Genomic DNA, 14,273 nt, shown 5'->3' with positions numbered 1-14,273 from the left:
ATCAACATACCAATGCTTGTAGGCTTTTTCCCAGAGCAGTATTTTGTCTCAGAAGGTGGCCACCAGTTAACATGACAAAACAGACTGATACACCTCTCAAATAATCAAGCGTTTACAGCATTCCTGAACATTTAATAGTGATTACTTTTCCCCAAATAAATATACTGACCTTTTTTCTTGTGAAGTATAAGTCAGGTTGTGGCACTCACTGCAAAAGGTTACTGACTGTTGACAGGAAGCGATCATACTTCCTTTTGTTTCTTTTACACCTCTTTTCTATTTTCACTGGTCCTCCAGGGAGGCAGGATGCAGGAGGGTGTTTGGTGTGCATTACAGTGAAATGATTTCTCTATTGACTTTTGTGTAACTGCATATCCTGGGCTACTAGTCTTAATAGCATATCATATTCTCATACTGTCAATCAAATTCCATCACAAAAATATTTTGCAGTATCACACACAATAAACTACTGCAAGGCTGGTTTAGAGTCAGATTCCTCCAGAGGTTAGCTACTTTCTTTTTTCTAACTTTTAGGCCACACCTGCAGTCACAGAATCACTTCTGTTGGAAAAAAACCTTTAAGATCATCGAGGCCAACCACTAACTTCACACTGCCAAGCCCATGACTAAACCATGTCCCTCAGCACCTCATCTTTTAAGTATCTCCAGGGACAGTGACTCCATCACCTCCCTGAGTAGCCTGTGCCAGTGTTCTAACAACTCCCTCAGTGAAAAAGTTCTTCCTATGTCCAGTCTAAACCTCCTAATAGTGCAACTTGAGGACATTTCCTTGTGTCTTATCATTCATTACTTGGGAAAAGGCATCAACCCCCACCTCACTACAATTTTCTTTCAGATAGCTGTAGGGAGTGATCATATCTCCTCTCAGCCTCCTCTAGACTAAACATCCTCAGCCACTCTTCATCAGACTTGTTCTCCAGACCCCTCATCAGCTTCGCCTGTCTCTGGACATGCTCCAGCACCTCCATGTCCTTCTTGTAGTGAGGGACTCAGAACTGAACACAGTATTCGAGGTGCGGCCTCACCAGCTCTGAGTTCAAGGGGACAATCACTTCCTCGGCCCTGCTGGCCACACTATTTCTGATACAGGCCAGGATGCCATTGGCCTTCTTGGCCACCTGGGCACACTGCTGTCTCACAGTCAGCCAGCTGTTGATTTAACATCCCCAGGACCATTTCCCTGAGACAGCTCTCCAGCCACATTGTCCCACACCTGCCCTCTTGGCTTTGTATCCATTTGACTCTGTACTAGTGCTGTTCTGAAGTTCTTCCCCACTGCCCCACCTACCTCATCCTGGCAGATCAGTACAACACTGGGTTGCATTTGGCAGACTAACAAATCAATGCTGCTCTATCTCCAAAACCTCTCCCATAAAAGTTCTCTTAAGCACTTGTTAGTAATCTGAGTTTTAGCACTGCATTAATCAAGACTTACATTGGTAAATAAGTAAACCTGTCTTCATTTCCTTCTCTGGTGCAAAACCGGTACTGAAGTTTCAGATTGCTGTGACATTCATTGTCTTCTCCACATCCTTCTTTTAAGAACTCCACCTAAATCAAACCAAAGCACTTTTATCATGCCTCGTGATACTGGCATAAAACAAGATTCCTAATATGCACTGCATAAAGCATCTACAGTAAACTGTGTGTGGAGTAAGATTTTAAACTGCCTCTTCTTGTCTGTCAGGAAAGTTCTTTGTAAGATGTAGCCCTTGATGCTGATAACTTAGGACTTTAAAATGTGACTAAAAGGCACAGTTACATAAAGGAGAGGGACACTTCTTCAAGAAGCATTGAGGAAATCAAGACCTTGTACCCAAGACACTCCCTCTCTTTTACACCACTGCTGCAGAGGTCTAATGCTACTACAGCATCTAACTTTGGAGCAATGAGACTATGCATTATTTTGTGATGGGACAAGTGTTCACAGCAGGAGACAATGGATTTACACTTTTAATCAAAAGTACATTTCCTCCTAAACTTGTTGGGGAGAGAAAAATAAACAGCAGCTAGCTATACCATCTTCCCTTTTGTTGCAAAAGAAACACATGATCTAGTTAGTAATATTTTGTAACAAGTTCAAAACAAAACATGAAATACCAGCCAGTAGTTACAAACCCGGCACCAGCCCAGTTATTTCTTTGGTCATAATTTAGCTTTCTACAGTCTAAAATTCAGTGATGAAGGGAAGACGTGGTATCAAAGGCTTACTTTTGTGGTCTTTGTTTCAGATTCATTTGAATTCAGAATTGGTATAAGATCCGGAAGTGCTCTCTCTTTTCTTGTGGAAGGTGAGCTGGACTCCAGGCCAGCAATTTTAACACTGACTGATATTGGAATGGGACGTAGCTTATCTTTAATTTTTTCCTGTTAAAATATTTTGAAGTGACATAGTTAGTGCACAGCACAGAGAAAGGAAAAAACAGCAAAGACTGGCTTTGGATACACATTCCAGAACAAGTGGGAAAGCGAAATCTTTCCTGCTACATTTTGCAGCATTAAAACTATTCAGGATGTAGAAGCACTGCATTTTCTAAAAAGGCACAAGGACAGAAGAAGACCAGCCCCATTGTCTTTTTTTTTTTTTTTTCCCCTGGCTGCCCAATCCAGTGATTTCTCTCACCTTTAAGAATTCCTCAGAACAGGTGGTAACTCAGGTAAGTGAAATTCCCACTGCAACAGTACTGTAACACACTGGCACAGGCTGTCCAGAGAGGTTGCAGTTGCCCCATCCCTGGCAGTGTTCCAGGCCAGCTTGGATGGGGCTTTGAGCAACCTGGTCTAGTGGAAGGTGTCCCTGCCCACAGTGGTGGGTTAGAATGAGATGATCTTTAAGGTCCCTTTCAACCCAAACCATTCTATGGTTCTATGTGATTCTGCTGCCAAAGCTCAAGCTCTTTATTTTGCTGTGCTCAAAAGTAACCTGAGAGGCCAGCTCAGAGCTGCTGAGAATATGCTGAGCTGCTGGAGCAGTGCCACCTTGAAGGCCAGCAGAGCAGCCAAGTCAGAGGGGCACATAACAAGCTTTCTCCTCCTCCCCATTCATCCCTTCCAAAACCTATGGGTCAAAATTCTTCTCCTCACCAGTCACACCACTGCATTCTAAATTACTTCTGTTGGAAAAAGCTTTCCATTTTTGCCATTTAGTCCCTCTCTATTGTTCCAAATTAGTTCTGCTCTATTGACGTCCAGAGCATACTGCAGTGGCCTCTTTGCAAGAAAGGCAACAGGAGGAAGCAGCATGTGTGCAGGCAGGAGTAAGTACTTAACTATGGTGGTTTTCAAGTGAGTCCTAAGTTATATACAGAAGTACTATGAGTATGCTTTTAAATAAATGTAAATTCAATTAAAATAAAAGTCTAATTAAAATATAAGTCTATAAGACTCTGCCTTACCTGCAGTACGAGCTTGGTTGTCACACACTCTCTTGAGTTCTGTCCCCTTAGGATTGTACTTGCAGTAAACTGATCAGACAGGTGGTCTCTAAAGCGCACTCTGGATGGGAGGCCTAACTGCCTCCTCTCTGTTTCTGCTTCAAATGTATAGTTGATCTCTACATGAAGAAATAAAGCAGGTCATTGCAAAAAAAGAACCCTTGCCTTATTAAAAAGAATTTTTAATTTCTCCAGATGGGACCTTACAGCAGTCCAGGAGACTGATTCAGCCAGTGCTGGGCTTCACAAACAGTTTTCAGCTATTTACAGAACTTCCTCCATCTCAGTTCTGTCCCTCTCCAATTGAGGGCTGGGAACCTGCTGCCTGTATCTATAGGAAACTCCTCAAGCAAATCCCCCGTTGCCGTTGGCTCGCCACGGGCAGAGCTGGCTGGAGGAGCAGAGGGCTGATACACAAAACTTTGTAAATACTTCAACTGGTTGTCCTTGATCTCTGTTTTGTCCCATAAATAGCAGCTTATCAGCCAACAGGATTTTGAGGTCAAGGTACACCGTTCATTTTAACACTGAAAGCAAGTGTGACAAATATTCTCCAGTTGTATGCTGAGACACATTTTGATAGATCTGAACTCTGTGCAGCTTTTAATCATCTCTGTATTCACTGAGCAATTCAGTGCTGCTAGGATGGGAACAGGCCCAAACGTGCCACCTCATTCAGGCACATCCTCTGGAATTTACAAGTAACTGAGAAACTAAGACAATGCAGGAAAAGGCTTGGGCTTAAAATTCTTCTCCTTTCCCTTCAAAATCCTATGCAGTTTTCTGAGGTATAGTAACAGCAGCATTGTAGCAAGAGAAAAAACGGGAGAAATAACAAATGAACGTTTTCTGGTTTTAACTATATTTATGGCACAGTCTTACAGCTTCCTATTAATACCAAAGTTTATTTTAGTTTACTTTAGTTTCCATTACTGGATTCATTAATACAGAACACTTTTACAGAGTAAGTCTTCAGTAAGAAACAACGCTTACTAATTCTATATAGAATGTTTCTAAACTATTTTCTAAAGCAGCAGTAACCTAGAGAGGCGAAATGCCTCTGGTCTGCATGGCACCCATTTACACACGAGCAGTTACAATACCCAGAGAGCTTCAGTTCAGTCTGTCACCCCCAGCCCTTCCTGACACACCAACATGGCTCCAGACACATGGTGCTCTCCACAGAGATGGTGCAACAGCACTTGACCCCAGCAGTATTGAGTCCCATTCAAACTTAGATAGTCATAGGCTGAGATGAGTCACTATCACATTCGCCCATGATACGCTCCAAAGAAAAAACAAAACCCAAACGATGTGACAAGCACATCAAAAATATTTCTCTCCAAAACTTACTTATTCTCGGATTTAAATCCCTGGGGTTTGCAGTATATTGAAAACACGCCTTCACATCCATCCTGCAAAAGAAGTGACAAGGAATTCATGTCAACTTTAATACAGCAGGGTCCAATGGCCTTAAAAGTTTTAATAGTCCATTGACTGATATTATCAGTCTTATGACTGTGGTTTTCATGCTCGAACAGTAATTTGCTGCTTATTGAACTGAATTACAAGGCAGGAAAAAACAGTTAATAAGCAATTAGAAAAAATATTTCCTGGCATTTGCCCTTAGATCTCTACTCATGAGAAAGCTGTTGAGGTTCAGATACCTGGAAGTGTTAAGTCTTCAGTGACAAAGCCACACTCATTTTCAAAATTGGACATTATGAACCAACTACTTTGTCTGTAGCACAGTAGTCACAGCAAATTCTGGAAGTCAAAATGATCAATGCAGATACATTTGCTTAACCTGCATGGCTGTCCTATCTCTTTGTGTCAACATCATCACTGACTGAATGGATCTGGACAACAGAAAACTCAATACACCAAAGGCTTCTGATGTAATCATTTTTTTTTAATTTACCATATTTCACCAGGGTCCTCAGGGCTCTTTTTCTTTAGATCAAGTCTGTCGGGCTCTACTGTAATGCTTCTTCTAATGCTTATCACAGGCCGAGACCTTCATTTAGAGGAAAGATGGGGAGTGAAAGAAGGGGCAAAAAAAGAACAAAAAGTGTTTGTTAAGATGTGAATCCCAGAGGCCCTCCATGCTTGCACTGATGGACAACAAAGACCCCAAGAAATACGGAGTTGGGCTTTGATAATGGTTAGAAACAAAAGAATGCTACTGACAGCTAAGCAAAGCAAGTCACAAGAAACAACTCCGGTTGTATTAAATGCCTGGCAGGGCAGCAGGGTATATTCATGTTGCAATTGTCATTTTATACACTTTATATACAGAACAGAACATTCAAAGTGATGGTTCCCATCCCAATGGTAATTCAGCCACTGTGAACAGCTGCAGGTACTACAGTTCACTCAGATTAACATTCACAACAGCTTTGATGTGAAGCTTGGGTGGCTGTGGGAAAAGTTTTCACTTCCTGACTCCTCTCCACGTCAGCTCTAACCATAATTTAGCCTGACAACTTTTCCTGTTTATTCCTTTTGGGAAAGAACAATAAAAGACAGTTCACATGAACAAATGAATGAGGTCTCAAAGCATCTAAGGTTTATTTGAAATTACTAGCAAGGCACCTCCTCCTTTTCTGGCAAATATAACTGGGCCATCTCTTTCACTGTGTTACCATAAAGGTTTTCATTCTCACCTCTGTTAAAGCTTTTGTGCCATGCTCATCAGCAGGCAGAACACTTAATAATCCAACCAACTTCCCTTTCACAAGCAGCACGAGTCGCTTTTGTTGGGTGCTGTTTCAGTGTATCTCAAAACAAAACAAAAATTGTGTACACAGATACTATACACTTCAGAGATGGGATCATCAAAAAATTCTAGGACATGGCATTCTGCCTCAAAGACTGTTGTTTTCCTCTCTGAAACTGAGTTTTGGAGTTTGTGGTGGTCCTCCTTTTGGCCCTGACAGCAAGCAGTAAAGACATAAACTTCAGGCAGCATTCACAGCTCTGATGAGGGAGGAGACAGTCCTCTTACTGCTCATTACTAGTGATTCGCCTTAATAGCTTGTTAAACTGGAAAGAAGCAGAGGTCTGCAGAAGACTGTGACCTCATCCCTGCTACAGAAATCCAGGCTCCTCTCCGCAGGGCTTCCTCACTGCAGTTCCACAGACCCCACTGCAACCTTAGCACGGCTGTATGCCTCGCTGCTTTTGGATCCTCAGCTACAAAGGAGGGGTTTTGGTTTCCTTCTGTCTTCACTAAAGCAGAATTAGATTTATGTAACAGCAGCAAACAAAAGCTCTAGCAAACATATCAGTAAACTTAAGGCAAAAGAATTACTTATCACCCTTTATTCCTTCAAAATACACAAGCATCCACATAAGTTACCACAAGGCATGGTTTGGGTGCAGGTAACACTGCACACATCAGCACTCCCAGCCAACTGTCCCCTCTTACCCTGGGTGGGCTGTAAGGCAGCTTCACAATGAGAAGAGGGAGATAAAGTAACAAACCAAGTTAGAGCATTTTTTCCCCCTAGAATTTCCAACTTCTAGAAGGAAAAATACACTCAAGGCCAAACATCTTTTTGTTACTTCTAAGTAGTTTGTTTTTGAACAACTAAAACCAAAACCTTGGTGTCATTAGTTATAGTTCTGTATATAATACCTGAACACAGACACAGAATCTGAAAGGGAACCAACAGCAATATCAGGGTAGGAATTTTTATCCAGGTCCATGTTTCCAGCAATAGAGTAACCAAAGAAATTGGTGCCTGTTTTTTCACCATCAAGAATCTAAAGAGCAAACAGATTGAGGGAATTCAGATATTTAAAAGCTATGAAAGTGAAATAACAAGTGAACATCATTGTCTTATGACCAGAAAAGAAGGGGCAAAAAGAAAAAAAAAACGAGAGGAGATATAAGGAAATGGAACCTCTGTTTTCAGGTAAATGACACTGATGATTTGCTTTTCTTCCAAGTTCCTTTGCAATAGCACTACCAGAAATGACTGTTTTGCACAGAAAGGTTGCCTAGCTTATCTTTATGTATAGTATTTATGCAGTATGGGCACTTGAACCTGAAAAAGAATTCTAGAAAGTATTCTAGCACTATGCTAGGAAGTGTAATCAAGTTCTATTCTCACCTTGCACACTGAGCACAATGGTCCCCAGAAAAAAGAAAAAGGCATAAATTTTTTTATTAAAAGAAAGTTAAATAGTAGAGGCGAAAGAGAAGATGAAGAAATTAATTATTTTCAAATCCCCAAATTTCTGTCAAAGCCCCAAAACTTACACATCTACACACCTTTTTTCTTTCTCTACATATTACTGTTGCTAAAGGACTGTCCCAGAAAGAAAAATGTGTCATAAAATCACAAATTCCTAATATTTCTTTGAAGGGTGACTCTTCTGCATACCCACCACCCCACTATTAGTAAAGGCAGGAGAAGGATAGCCCTGTCATTCCTTTAATTTTGTGCAAGACTAATTATATATAATAAAGGTTATTTCATTACCTGTGCTGGTTTTGTATTTATCCCATTCTTGGATCCATGATAAATGTATACTTTGCCAAAGCCATCATACGGAGCCCCTACTGCAATATCTGTTGAAAATAAGGTGCAACATCTGAAAGTCATTCTTGTTCTTTCTGCAGCTTGCACTCATGATAAGGCTAAGATGTTCCAAGTCTGGCATGAGCAACAAAGTCGCTGTTGTTCAATCATTTTTCCCTTACCTGGATACCCGTCCTGATTAACATCCCCAATGTTTTCAACTGCAAGGCCAAACATGGAGTCCGTGGTTCCATTTAAGCGCACGGGTTTCACTCCTCCCCACTTGCCCTGCTGGTTAATGTAGACGTACACGGCACCACCAATATCCCCACTTCTGTCAAAGTACTGCGGGGCTCCAACAACGATGTCTTGCCATCTTAAAAGAAAAGCAAAGCAGTGCTTTTAGAGAAGAACTGGGACCAGTAACTGCTCTGACTGTGGTCTCAAGGGCAGCTAAGACCCAAAGTATATTAAACTGGCTGAGCTGAGCAACAACAGCTCCGCAGATACTACAGGCTGATTATACTTGCTTTGGGACACACACAGATCTTCTAGAGCTTTCTTTGGGTATGAGATTTGTTTCTTCTTTGTTTACACTAATTTCTTAAATTTAAACAAAACTCTTTTCTGCAATTAGAAATGTAGACTGTATCCTGATTGTTTCTCCAAGATGCTCACCATTTCCACCAGCAAAACAGGGAGGGTTTGGCATTCCTTGTCTTGCTAATGTGAAAAACCAAAGCAGAAATAAACCAGACTACCATCCCTTTGCGGGGGGGCGGGTTGCATACCCATCACTGTTGAGATCCACAACAGCAACATCGTAGCCAAAAGAAGACGCCAAGCCTTCTCCTTCAAACATGTGCTCCAGTGAAAGTGCTCTCTGATTCTTCTCCTTTTTCAGTAAAACAACTGCCCCGCTGTGGTTGGCTCTTGGGGCGCCAGACACAAAAGTCATCTCCTCTTGGGAGACAATCCCTTTGCCAGAGTCCAAAGAGAAACCTTTACAAAGAAATAAGAGAGAAAATGTAAACAAACAAAACTAACAGCTTCTATTGCTAACAGGAAAAATGAGTTCCCCTGCTATATTAAAGTGGTATATAAAGTTCTGTCTAGAACAGAGCATAATATGCTGGGAATTCTTCATTTCTGTTTGGACTGGTGGATGTGGTTTCACAAGTCTACATTCCTCCATACAGAACATTTAAGTATTTCCCCCCTACAAAACATTATTATTATTCTATTGCTTACCCAGATCTGCTTTTCACAGACACCAAATACAGGATAATTTTTAAACAGATCACCTTAGAAACAGCTACACTTTTACCACTTGAATATAGCTCGAGTGTTTCACCTCTGGCAAAATTATTATAGAACTTCCTAAGCAGGAAGTCTTGTAATAATTCCTTCCTAAGTAACACTTCCAAATCTGTATTGTTCAGCTACAGACATGCACAAGCACAGGGCTTTCCATGAATGACACCCAGTGTGACAGAACTCCCTCACATGGGAATGGTGACATTGGCAATTCCGATCTCATGCAGCCCTGAAGGACACACCCAAACCAACTGGCTCTTATGTATTCTTTATAAAGTCAATGCATTTTGAAATCTATGAAAAACTTGAGTTGAAAGAATCTACTGCATATATCAACAGAGCAAATCAAGGCCAAAGTAGAAAATTACACCTACTGGAAGGAGAAAAGACAGTAACCAGCAGGTGGAAATCTCTTTCTGAAGCACTTCACCACTACTGTGAAAATTCTCAGTTACAGCAATTCACAGTGACGGAGCTTCAGAAAAATTCAGGGAGCCCCATCAGGGGGAGGGATGAGAGGGTCTGGAAAAATGCATGACTAATCAGTGCTTCTTTCAAGACATGTTTTTTGCAAGCTCCTCTTTAGTCAAGTCCCCATTTTTACATGCTTATACTTGCAATGTATTTGAGATGAGGGGGTACAGAGGGGAGAGGATCGTGTGAAAGATCTGGAGGTTATGCCTGACCAGATGCTGCCACCTCAAGTGGTCACAAACCTAAGTAGCTATTCATCATTACATCCACTGCTTTGTCCACCTGTATGCCGGGAGGCAATGTTTTGTACACAAACTGATCTGGATGAGTATCAGATACAGCTGTCAAAAACAGAAGACCTGTAAACACGAGTGAAAGATTGAAGAGAAAAAAACAGTAGTTAAGCAAAGCTGCTAGAAGCATCTTTATTTAATGTCTAACAGAGGGAGCAGCAGGCTTGCCTGGAAATTGCTTTGATTGTGACAAATCAAGGGCAGCATTTACATTTTGAAGATAAATGCATTTGTTACAAAACTGCAAAAAGCCAGTGTGACTGTTCACAGTAAAAGACACCTCCACAGCATTTTTCACCTCGCCAATTCTTACTTCACCAGAAGAGGCTACCAGTTCTCTAACAAAAGCTCTCACGATTGTTGGGTTTGTTTTGTCTGGGTTTTGTTATGGGGTTTTTTTTTCTTACATCCAGTAATTACTGATGATGTTTATGTTCTATTTCTTCTAACAAATCCATAGCTCTAAGCTGGCTCGTCTTCTGACTTGCTTCTGCTTTGTATATTAGCCATGTTCTTCCCATCTGTCCAGCTCTCCACCACTCACACAGAAATTCCAGTTTCAAGTTACCCAAACTGTATTGGTTTCATATGCCAAAAGCAGTGGATCAATACACCACAGGAATCTGCACTAGGACAGAGAGGTTATTTACACTTGAGGCTTTCCAAAAATGCAGCATAACCTTTTCTCTGCATCAAGTGTCTCACTGGTGTACAGTAACATCAACTGGCCTAAGAATGCATTTCTGCTTTCATGCGTGCACAAAGTGCAAGAGACTCCTGACACACACACACTTCAAATACAAAAATCACTCTTCTTATGCTATTTTAAAGGCCCGTGAAAAGGCCACTGGAGTTTTTAAGAATGAGAAAATTGCACTCACCTACCAGGAAAAAGAAACTGCAGTCTTAACAGTTACATGCAGAAACTCCCATTTTTATAAACCTTCTGATGCCACAGGACAGAGCCTTTGTGAGTACAGGCTGCAGATCCATACACTGTACTTAACCACTACAGTGGTTACAAGCACTCCTTGAGTATCAGTAGGTCCTCAGCACAGCTCTTGCTTCCCTCATGAACTTAGCAGCTCTTCTAGGAACCTTAGCAGAGGATCACCTTACACTTAAAACTGTCCCGTGAACATGGAGGGAGATGTGAATTATCCAAAATGGTTAACATGCTACAGGCTCCACAAAGGAAGGATTTTCTGCTCCAATTTCGCATCATCACACCAGGCTGGGATCACAAGTAAGTTTAAGAAGCCTAAAGAGATTTACCCGTATGTACTTAATCCTACCTAAGTAACTGTTAGCTGGAACGGGAACTAGATTCTTATCTTGGCGGCTCTCATCACCAACTTCATAAGGCCCATCATCAAAGATACCCAGATCATAAAATGTCTGATTCTTTTGCTCTGCACGAACCACCCCTGAAGAAATGAAATGATAAAATAAAAACAAATGAATGGTAAGGGAAAAAAATAACAGGTAAATGGTTCCCAAGTAACATTAATTGCAATGAATGAGGTAGTGATTACTGTTTTATGGGACAAACACAGAACAGTGCACTGGGTGAACACGTTTTGAAAAGGCTCTGAATTTCTGCGCCCTGTGTGCCAGATTCTGACGCTGCTCTACAGAGAAGACATGCAATGATCTGGAACGCATGGGTTACCAAGAAAATACTCAAAAAAAACATGGCACCAACTTGGTCAGGAACCATCCTCATCTCACAGTTCTTAAGCACACGGGAATACAAAAAATGCTGTTCAGCTATGACAAACACCAGTGATATATTTAGAAGACATTATTTAAGGGGAAAACGAGCTATTGTTTGATAAAATGTGTGCTTCCCTTTTCTGAACAGGCATACTTAATATTTTGGCAAGCACAGACATGTTTTTCCATGATATGTAAGAGTACTCTTATGACTTATACACTGTCACAGCACTTTGCTGCAATTAAAGTAAGTGTCTGAACTCAATATGCTGCTTCAGCTTGGTCAGATGTTGTTGACAGATATGTGGAAGATGAAGTTTCCACTAAGTACACCTTGTACCAGAGCCTAACTCAAAGATTTCTGCATGGTTCATATAGCAGGCACAGGTGTACAAGGGGAAAAAATGTAATGGTTCAGGGATCAGATGTTCTAAAGGGGTAAGTATTCACAGCTGTTGGTGTAATGAAGTGCAACTGGAAAAATCACTTTTAAGAAAAGGGACAGAGCTGCCCATTGAGACACTTCTCAATAGAAACCAACAGAGAAAATTTATGGGGTTTTTCCCCTCGGGATCTGGAGTATCTCCTAGATGACAGAGAGTTCTTGGCTGGCTCTTAGTCAGACATTATCCATGGACTTCTACATGGATATCCATTGCTCTGTTATCTTCTTGCAGTTCCCCAGTGTTTAATTAATTAATTAATATTTCCACAGACTTCACAAAGAATAAAGTGGAGAACACTGCAGGTTCAACAAAGATCTCAGTGCAGCTATCTAACATCTGATCAAATGCAGCAAAAAAGGTTGGTCAATTTTAAAATGATGTTGTAATTTGTTCCACTATGGAAGTCTCAAAGCAACCACTCAAACCCACTAAACAGTTTAGACTAATAAGGGGAAAATTTGGTGTACATATGTGCAAAGTTGCATTATACATTCCTAAGTATTCCCTCAAAGATATTTAAAGGAATTTCAGTTAATATTTTTTATACAGGAGCATAGCATTTTGTGAAAACAGAGTAAAATCATTAGATCTGTATTGTCATCCCCCCTAGAAAAAGAAAAAAGAGAACTTAGGATGCAATCCCTGTGAGCAACCTCAGAGGAAATGGGAGAGTAGGCAGGAAGGAAGCCAGGGTCATACCTTTCCAATTGTAAGTGCCTGGGGCACCAAACACAATATAATGATAGTCTCTAGTAAAAGTAGCAGCAACACCTTGCTGACAGGAACCAAACTTCTCATGGCCTCTTAAACGACCATCACAAAAACTCCATACTCCATTATCCATATCATCCTTAATAGTGAGATCCTGGCTCAGCACATAGCACCTTCCAATGATATCCCGGGTTTCCTGCACTGTGTTTACATACTGCCTTTTCTCATAACGATGTGCACATGTCTGCAAGATAGAAGAAATAGTAAGTGATGCTTTCTGTATGTCTGTATGCAAGTCATCAAAGCAGGTTGGTCTCCTTTGGCAATACTTCATGCCAGTAATGCTCTAAGTCAGTCACCTGTAGACACATGCGTGTTGCAATGCAGAGAGTCCACTGTTCTCCCTGGGCAACACAGTACGCAGCCTCGTGGTCACGGATGACCACATGGTCAAATCCCTCTTCTCTGTGGGATTTGGGGTTTTTAGCCTTAAAGCTTTCCCTGATACCTAAATCCCTCTTTTGCAAGAGGTGAAGAGAGGACCATGTTATTTCTCATAAAGAAAGAAGTGTCTGTTTTACCCCACAGCCAGAAGAGTTAAATAACTTCCATGCTTGTGCAGGACATGAAAAGTTGTTCAACTACCATCTACCTGCAACTACTCAGAATTCACCTCTTCCAGACTGTGACACAAAGCAGAGGTTGAAAGCTGTTCCAGTAAAGGGGAGGGCAGGGAAGTTTTTCCTGCTTCCTGCACTGGATGTCCCATGCACAGGTTAAGTGTCACTGGGACTGAGCAGCCACACTGAGCGCAACCTGTTCCTTAACCTTGTAGGCTGTCCACCTGGGATTAGAACTCTAATCAAATATTTAACACCAAACAACCTCTGGGTTAACCAGTGTAACCACCAAACCATTATAAAAAGAGGTGGAACAATCAAATCCTTTTGCCAGCAGTGCTATACATAAAATCAGATGCAGTAGGTGTGTGAAGAGTACAAGCAAGCCAGGTTCCTCAGCTGACATACTTTTTGTGTGGTTCCTATCAAGGCTTAAATATTAAGCAAACACCCAGCTGCTCCACACTGAGAGCACTGCAGCACTGTCTACATTACAGCACTGCACAGTCACCTTCAGGCTGCCCACACATCATCTAGTAAGTTCATTTCCCACTTATCACTTCAAAATAGTTCCTTCCCAGAAAAAACAAGACAGCATCAGTCGATGATTAATTATTCAGTGAGCAGGACTCTCTCCGTCTGCTCGTCCCCTCTCTGGGTTCTGAGGCAGACTAAAACAAGTTATTATTGCCTCTACCTCCTTAAAAACTCC

The 14,273-nt window shown here is 41.3% G+C and overlaps 1 protein-coding gene and 1 long non-coding RNA gene across 4 annotated transcripts in view; one reads left to right on the top strand and one right to left on the bottom strand.

Moving 5' to 3' along the window:
* Nucleotides 1–14,273, bottom strand: part of ITGA6 (integrin subunit alpha 6) — a 45,286-nt gene that overhangs the window by 10,064 nt on the left and 20,949 nt on the right. For 2 of the 3 annotated variants that reach the window (XM_062005126.1, XM_062005127.1), the window contains exons 4-14: nucleotides 12,930–13,185; nucleotides 11,364–11,495; nucleotides 8,776–8,986; nucleotides 8,167–8,360; nucleotides 7,946–8,034; nucleotides 7,096–7,223; nucleotides 5,377–5,472; nucleotides 4,809–4,870; nucleotides 3,417–3,574; nucleotides 2,233–2,388; nucleotides 1,457–1,572 (exon numbers count right to left, since the gene is read on the bottom strand). In XM_062005126.1, the coding sequence (XP_061861110.1) occupies nucleotides 1,457–1,572; nucleotides 2,233–2,388; nucleotides 3,417–3,574; nucleotides 4,809–4,870; nucleotides 5,377–5,472; nucleotides 7,096–7,223; nucleotides 7,946–8,034; nucleotides 8,167–8,360; nucleotides 8,776–8,986; nucleotides 11,364–11,495; nucleotides 12,930–13,185 (1,598 nt within the window). Of the gene's footprint in view, nucleotides 1–1,456; nucleotides 1,573–2,232; nucleotides 2,389–3,416; nucleotides 3,575–4,808; nucleotides 4,871–5,376; nucleotides 5,473–7,095; nucleotides 7,224–7,945; nucleotides 8,035–8,166; nucleotides 8,361–8,775; nucleotides 8,987–10,017; nucleotides 10,135–11,363; nucleotides 11,496–12,929; nucleotides 13,186–14,273 lie in introns of all 3 variants that reach the window. The other variant, XM_062005128.1, reaches the window with a different exon arrangement.
* The window catches only part of LOC133626371 (uncharacterized), a 34,822-nt gene that overhangs the window by 15,718 nt on the left and 4,831 nt on the right, over nucleotides 1–14,273 (top strand). The window contains exon 4 of the long non-coding RNA XR_009819471.1: nucleotides 12,500–12,588. This is a non-coding gene — a long non-coding RNA (uncharacterized LOC133626371). The remainder of the gene's footprint in view (nucleotides 1–12,499; nucleotides 12,589–14,273) is intronic.

Source organism: Colius striatus, chromosome 11, assembly GCF_028858725.1.
Source record: "Colius striatus isolate bColStr4 chromosome 11, bColStr4.1.hap1, whole genome shotgun sequence".
NCBI lineage: Eukaryota > Metazoa > Chordata > Aves > Coliiformes > Coliidae > Colius > Colius striatus.
Note: the sequence above shows the minus strand (reverse complement) of the source record. Positions and strands in the feature narration are given on the sequence as shown.